This window comes from Oncorhynchus kisutch, unplaced genomic scaffold (assembly GCF_002021735.2).
Source record: "Oncorhynchus kisutch isolate 150728-3 unplaced genomic scaffold, Okis_V2 scaffold2319, whole genome shotgun sequence".
Classification (NCBI taxonomy): Eukaryota; Metazoa; Chordata; class Actinopteri; order Salmoniformes; family Salmonidae; genus Oncorhynchus; species Oncorhynchus kisutch.
This window is the reverse complement of record NW_022264264.1, coordinates 23,914-32,174: the sequence shown is the minus strand read 5'-3', so window position 1 is coordinate 32,174 and position 8,261 is coordinate 23,914. Positions and strand designations below refer to the sequence as shown.

The window sequence follows — 8,261 nt, the reverse complement described above, 5'->3', positions numbered from 1 at the left end:
GAGGACCATGAGCCTCTAGGTTTGTATTGAAGTCAATGTACCAAGAAGAGGATGCAAAATAGTATGTTTAAAAAAATTATTTGGTGACGGGTTATATTTAGGCTAGTTTATCTAAAAGGACCACTTTTAAATATTTAACAATTTTTATTTTTCTGAAAATAACTTAGGACGATGGTTCTCCCCCTTCCTCCGCTGAGGAGACCCCACTGCACACCAAAGGACACCCAACAAACTTGACACAATTGTGGGAAGCATTGGAGTCAACATGGGCCAGCATCCCTGTGGAATTCTTTCGACACCTTGTAGAGTCCATGCCCCGACGAATTGAGGCTGGTCTGAGGGGAAAAGGGGGAGGGTCCAACTCCATATTAGGAAGTTGTTCCAAATGTTGGTATACCGGTGGATATATCTGCCATTTAGCAGACACCTTTCTCCAAAGGGATTTGCAGTCATGTGTGCAAACACTTTACATATGGGTGGTCCCAGGAATCAAACCCACTACCCTGGTTTAACAAGCACTATACTCACCAACTGAGCTACAGGACCACAAGGAATGATCAAGGAATGACGCAGATAAACACACACAGCCTGAGTTTCAAAAATATAATTGAATCAAAGACCGTAACATTGAAACTGACATACTTCATATTAGTTACAATCAAATATCATTTGCCACATGCGCTGAATACAACAGGTGTAGATCTTAACGTGAAATGCTTACTGACAAGCCCTTAACCAACAACGTAGATAAGAAAATAAGGGTCAAGAAAATATTCCCAAAATAAAAAGTTTAAAAAAGTAACACAATAAAAAACAATAACGAGGCAAAATACAGGAGGTACCAGTACAGAGTCAATGTGGAGGCTATATACAGGGCGTACCGGTACAGAGTCAATGTGGAGGCTATATACAGGGCGTACCGGTACAGAGTCAATGTGGAGGCTATATACAGGAGGTACCGGTACAGAGTCAATGTGGAGGCTATATACAGGGGGTACCGGTACAGAGTCAATGTGGAGGCTGTAATACAGGAGGTACCAGTACAGAGTCAATGTGAGGTTATATAGAGGTGGTACCGGTACAGAGTCAATGTGGAGGCTATATACAGGAGGTACCGGCAGAGAGTCATAGTGGAGGCTATATACAGGAGGTACCAGTACAGAGTCAATGTGGAGGCTGTATACAGGAGGTACCAGTACAGAGTCAATATGGAGGCTATATACAGGAGGTACCGGCAGAGAGTCATAGTGGAGGCTATATACAGGAGGTACCAGTACAGAGTCAATGTGGAGCTATATACAGGAGGTACCGGCAGAGAGTCATAGTGGAGGCTATATACAGGAGGTACCAGTACAGAGTCAATGTGGAGGCTATATACAGGAGGGTACCGGCAGAGAGTCATAGTGGAGGCTATATACAGGAGGTACCAGTACAGAGTCAATGTGAAGGCTATATATAGGAGGTACCAGTACAGGGTCAAATGTGAAGGCTATATACAGGGAGGTACCAGTACAGAGTCAATGTGGAGGCTATATACAGGGGGTACCAGTACAGAGTCAATGTGGAGGCTATATACAGGAAGTACCAGTACAGAGTCAATGTGGAGGCTATATACAGGAAGTACCAGTACAGAGTCAATGTGGAGACTATATACAGGGGGTACCAGTACATAGTCAATGTGGAGGCTACATACAGGAGGTACCAGTACAGAGTCAATGTGGAGGCTATATACAGGAAGTACCAGTACAGAGTCAATGTGGAGGCTATATACAGGAAGTACCAGTACAGAGTCAATGTGGAGACTATATACAGGGGGTACCAGTACATAGTCAATGTGGAGGCTACATACAGGAGGTACCTGTACAGAGTCAATGTGGAGACTATATACAGGGATGTTTACATACACTTAGGTTGGAGTCATTAAAACTCGGTTTTCAACCACTCCACAAATGTCTTGTTAACAAACTATAGTTTTGGCAAGTCGGTTAGGACATCTACTTTGTGCATGACATGAGTCATTTTCCAACAATTGTTTACAGACAGATTATTTCATTTATAATTCACTGTATCACAATTCCAGTGGGTCAGAATTTTACATACACTATGTTGACTTTGCCTTTAAACAGCTTGGAAAATGCCAGAAAATGATGTCATATTTTTCGAAGCTTCTGATAGGCTAATTGACATAATTTGAGTCAATTGGAGGTGTACCTGTGGATGTATTTCAAGGCCTACCTTCAAACTCAGTACCTCTTTGCTTGACATCATGTGGAAATCAGCCAAGACCTCGGAAAAAGAATTGTAGACCTCCACAGTTCTGGTTCATCCTTCTGAGAAATTTCCAAATGCCTGAAGGTACCATGTTCATCTTTACATACAATAGTGTGCAAGTATAAACACCATGGGACCACACAGCCGTCATACCTCTCAGGAAGGAGACTTGTTCTGTCTCCTAGAGATTAACATACAGTGGGGCAAAAAAGTATTTAGTCGGCCACCAATTGTGCAAGTTCTCCCACTTAAAAAGATGAGAGAGGCCTGTAATTTTCATCATAGGCACACTTCAACTATGACAGACAAAATTAGCAAAAAAATCCAGAAAATCACATTGTTTATCTCAATACTTTGTTATATACCCTGTGTTGTCAATGACAGAGGTCAAATGTTTTCTGTAAGTCTTCACAAGGTTTTCACCTTCATCTACATCCCTGGAGTCTCTTCACTGTCTGATCTTCATTCCTACAGCCTTCATCACCATCCCTGGGGTCTCTTCACTGTCTGATCTTCATTCCTACAGCCTTCATCTCCGTCCCTGGAGTCTCTTCACTGTCTGATCTTCATTCCCACAGCCTTCATCACCATCCCTGGAGTCTCTTCACTGTCTGATCTTCATTCCTACAGCCTTCATCACCATCCCTGGAGTCTCTTCACCGTCTGATCTTCATTCCTACAGCCTTCATCACCATCCCTGGAGTCTCTTCACTGTCTGATCTTCATTCCTACAGCCTTCATCACCGTCCCTGGATTCTCTTCACCGAGTAAGTATAGATAGTATAAGAAACCTCTCCCATTCTACTTGTCTATTATCTTTGTTTAGAAATAGTCATTTGTGTGACCTACTGACCTACAATTCATTTTAAGGATTTAGAAATATAGAAATGGTATAGAAATGGTAGAACGAGGAATGTCAGAGTCTGGAATATAAATATATACAGTTAGTTTACAATGTATATGATGGTGTGTCTAGACATTATGGACCGTATATGAATATAAAAGGTGTGTACAGCAGTAGTTATATAGGATGAGTCTTGACTAGAATACAGGGTGGAGTACTGGGTGGTAGACGGCTAGTAACAGTGACTAAGTTCAGGGCAGGGTACTGGGCGGAGGCCGGCTAGAGGTGACTGTTTAACAGTCTGATGACCTGGAGATAGACCACACATTAACTATTGTGGTGGCAGCATCATGTTATGGGTATGCTTGTTACCGGCAGTGACTGGGGAGTTTGTCAGGATCAAAAGAAATATGAAAAGAGCAAAGTGTAGACTTTGTATAGGCACTGTTCAGCCTAAACTGTGGAGTGACCCCAGGAAATCGGATATCAGCCAACTCAGTGACAACTACAGAACACAACAATGTATAGTTTACACAAATATTCGTCTCTTAGCTCTTATTGCAGGAGTTTGACTGTGGTACATCACCTCCCCAGTCAAAGTATTGTGTGTATTGAACATTCATATAGGACTGTACAGCTAGCTAACTGGCTACTGATCAACCTATTGTGTGTATTGAACATTCATATTGAACAGCCTTACCTATAGAGTAGCACCACCACCCATCAGCCCGTTCTCTTCTTGATGTCAAAGCTGCAGTGTATTGTTGCTGTCAGAGTTTATGATTAATAATCTTATTTACTTCAAGCCCCACTAAGATGTCACCATACTATTCATTTAAAGCCCCTCTGTCAGATATAAATCATCAGAGTGGGAAACCAACTGACATGGAAACAATGGAGCAAATGTATCACTATCAAAGGGGTGTATTATGACATCAGATAGAACTAGTCAGACATTCCAAATATCACTTGATTATCAGAGGGGTGTATTATGACATCATATAGAACTACTCAGACATTCCAAATCAGGCTTCATCCACATCATGAAGGTGGATATTGATCCAACCATTTCAAAAGTAATGACCGGGCTGATGGAAACAGGATATGCCTGAACGTGAATTTAACATGAAATCGACACAAAATGTCACCGGTCATTGGATTTAGGTTGCAAGTTGGGTGAAACACAAAATGTTACCAGTCATTGGAATTCGGTTGCTGGTTGGGTGAAACACAAAATGTTACCAGTCATTGGATATCGGTTGCTGGTTGGGTGAAACACAAAATGTTACCTGTGGATACAATGTTTATTCAATCAGTGGGAGGCCTGTAAATTCCCCCAGGAAAGTGGAACAAGGAACTCTTCTTTGAGACAATGATAAACAGCAATCCTTGGGAGAGTTGTGGTGGATATTATAAAATAAGGATCTGCTGGAGTCCAAGTCAAACCAAGATTCTTTATTTCTGAGCTCAGAGAGAATAACAGAGTTACACAGCACAGTGTAGACAGTCTGAATTCCTGAAGCATTGGGTGATGAGCAAATATCTTTATAGTTTCCCTTTCCTGGGCGGGACTTTATTCATACAAGGACACAGGTGCAAATTGGTTTGCAACACAGGATGATACTCCCAAGAACAGGAGCTTATATAATAGGACAGTTTCACAAGGTTAGTCACATACTCAGTTATGTGGACACACAAACAATTAACATTTTCCATTACAGAGTCTGAACATTTTCATTTCATTAAATCATCAGTGGGCCAACAATGCAAATGTCAACAATGGAACTAATGCATCACATCCAAATATCACTTGATTATCTGTAGTGCTGGAGGAATGACACACCCAGATAAACACACAAAGAGTTTAAAAAAAGGACAGTTTAAAAGAAGGAACCTGATCTTCTTTATATTCAAACTGACAGACTCCATATTCACTTCATGTTTTCTAATAAAAACAAACAAATATATGTTTGAGTAGACCCTGTACCATTTAATTGCATATGGTAAAGACAGGTAAACACATTGTCAGTCAACAATAAAAGACAAAGGGAGCACTGTGATGGGCAAATGGTTTGCACCCTGGGAGCAGTGTTAAGGCTTCTCTCCTGTGTGTATTCTCTCATGTTGTTTCAGGTTTCCTCTCCGGTTGAAACACTTTCCACACTGGGAGCAGTGGTAAGGCTTCTCTCCTGTGTGTATTCTCTCATGTTGTTTCAGCATCCCCGAATGGTTGAAACACTTCCCACATTGGGAGCAGTGGTAAGGCTTCTCTCCTGTGTGTATTCTCTCATGTTGTTTCAGCGCCCCCAACTGGTTGAAAGACCTTACACATTGGAAGCAGTGGTAAGGCTTCTCTCCTGTGTGTATTCTCTCGTGTTGTTTCAGCTCCCCCAAACGGACGAAACACTTTCCACAATGGGAGCAGTGGTAAGGCTTCTCTCCTGCGTGTATTCTCTCGTGTAGTTTCAGCACCCCCGAACGGCCGAAACACTTCCCACATTGGGAGCAGTGGTAAGGCTTCTCTCCTGTGTGTATTCTCTCATGTTGTTTCAGCGTCCCTGACTGGTTGAAACCCTTTCCACACTGGGAACAGTGGTAAGGCTTCTCCCCTTTGTGTATCCTCTCATGTTGTTTCAGGTGTGCTTTCTGGTTGAAACACTGTCCACACTGGGAGCAATGGTAAGGCTTCTCTCCTGTGTGTATTCTCTCGTGTAGTTTCAGCTCCCCCGAACGGCCGAAACACTTTCCACATTGGGAGCAGTGGTAAGGCTTCTCTCCTGTGTGTATTCTCTCATGTTGTTTCAGCGTCCCTGACTGGTTGAAACCCTTTCCACACTGGGAACAGTGGTAAGGCTTCTCCCCTTTGTGTATCCTCTCATGTTGTTTCAGGTGTGCTTTCTGGTTGAAACACTGTCCACACTGGGAGCAATGGTAAGGCTTCTCTCCTGTGTGTATTCTCTCGTGTTGTTTCAGGTCCCCCAAACGGACTAAACACTTTCCACAATGGGAGCAGTGGTAAGGCTTCTCTCCTGTGTGTATTCTCTCGTGTAGTTTCAGCTCCCCCGAACGGCCGAAACACTTTCCACATTGGGAGCAGTGGTAAGGCTTCTCTCCTGTGTGTATTCTCTCATGTTGTTTCAGCGTCCCTGACTGGTTGAAACCCTTTCCACACTGGGAACAGTGGTAAGGCTTCTCCCCTGTGTGTATTCTCTTATGTTTTTTCAGTTGTGCTTTCTGTTTAAAACTCTTTTCACACTGGGAGCACTGGTGTCGTCTTGCTGGTTTGGACGTCCCTGGCTCTGGTTCCTCTGAGTCTGGTCTTTCTCCTGCCAAAGATAGTGTTATTTTTAAATAGAGACTCAAATGAAACCACATGATAAAAAAACCTTGCTACGAGGGTAAATCCTAAATCAGATCTCTCAATAACCCGAGGCCAGTTTTAACAATCTTAGTGTGATTTTAAAACAAATGTAGAGCTTCCTGGTAATTACTGCTATGTTTACATTACTTATTCATCCTGTTTTACAAGTCAGAACACAAAAAAATAGACAGTTCTAGGACACTGAAGACACAGATGTCGCTGGATTCCAATTGAACAGGTGGTTCTAAATATATAACTTTCATAGCTGTATGATACAGAATGTGACCTACACACTTCCTTAAACATAAAATAACTAAAGAAGTCATTTTGTGTGGAAGTCCAAAACTTGTTTTTACGTCGAAGATACAAAGCACATCAGTAACATCTCCCCGTTGTTGAAAGGGTTCGACACATTGCTGTTTAAATGGACCAATTTCTTATTTAGACATTCACAGATTTTCAACATTTTGATTATCGCTGATGTCATATTTTGGGTAAATGTTCCTAAAACTGATAGTAACAACAATAAACTAAAATATAAACGCAACATGTAAAGTGTTGGATGTTTCATGAGCATCACTGTTAGTCAACATTTATTCTTTGCCAAGATAATCCATCCACCTGACAGTGTGGCATATCAAGAAGCTGATTGAACAGCTTGGTTATTACACAGGTGCATCTTGTGCTGGGGATAATAAAAGGCAACCCGAAAATGTGCAGTTTGTTCAAACAACAATGCCACAGGTCTCTGAGGGAGCGGGCAATTGGCATGCTGATTGCAGGAATGTCCACTGGAGCTGTTAGGAAATGTAATGTACAGTACCAGTCAAAAGGTTGGACTCACCTACTCATTCAAGGGTTTTTCTTTATTTTTACTATTTTCTACATTGTAGAATAATAAAGACATCAAAATTATAAAAAATCACATGGAATCATGTAGTAACCACAAGTGTTAAATCAAAATATATATTTTATTCTTCAAAAGTTGCCACCCTTGCTTTCTCTCAAACAGCTTCACCTGGAATCCTTTTCCAACAGTCTTGTAGGCGTTCCCACATATGCTGAGAACTTGTAGGCCGCTTTCCCTTCACCTCTGCGATCCAACTCATCCCAAACCATCTTGATTTGGTTGAGGTCGGGGGATTGTGTAGGCCAGGTCATCTGATGCAGCACTCCATCACTCTCCTACTTGATCAAATAGCTCTTACACAGCCTGGAGGTGTGTTGGGTCATTGTCCTGTTGAAAAACAAATGACAGTGGGACTAAGCCCAAACCAGATGGGATGGCATATAGCTGTAGAATGCTGTGGAAGCCATGCTGGTTAAGTGTGACTTGAAGAAATAAATCACTGACATTGTCAACAGCAAAGCACACCATCACATCTCCTCCTCCATGCTTCACGGTGGGAACCACACATGCGGAGATAATCTGTTCATCTACTCCTCGTCTCACAAAGACATGACGCTCGGATCCAAAAATCTCAAATTTGGACTCATCAGACCCAAGGACAGATATCCACCGGTCTAATGTCCATTGCTCGTGTTTCTTGGCCCAAGCAAGTCACTTCTTCTTATTGGTGTCCTTTAGTAGTGGTTTCCTTGCAGCAATTCGACCATGAAGGCCTGATTCACGCAGTCTCCTCTGAACCGATGATGTTGAGATGTGTCTGTTACTTGAACTTTGTGAAGCATTTATTTGGGCTGCAATTTCTAAGGCTGGTAACTCTATGAACTTATGCATCAGAAGTAACTCTGGATCTTCCATTATTGTGGTGGTCCTTAAAG

At 42.1% G+C, this 8,261-nt stretch overlaps 1 protein-coding gene across 1 annotated transcript; it reads right to left on the bottom strand.

Moving 5' to 3' along the window:
- Nucleotides 1-4,555: 4,555 nt before the first annotated feature.
- Nucleotides 4,556-7,585, bottom strand: LOC116369896 (zinc finger protein 135-like). Its single transcript, XM_031819599.1, has 2 exons — nt 7,546-7,585; nt 4,556-6,462 (listed from the first exon to the last, which is right to left on the bottom strand). The coding sequence occupies exons 1-2, from the start codon at nt 7,583-7,585 to the stop codon at nt 5,207-5,209; spliced, it is 1,296 nt and encodes a 431-aa protein (XP_031675459.1). The 3' UTR covers nt 4,556-5,206.
- Between the last annotated feature and the right edge of the window lie 676 nt (nt 7,586-8,261).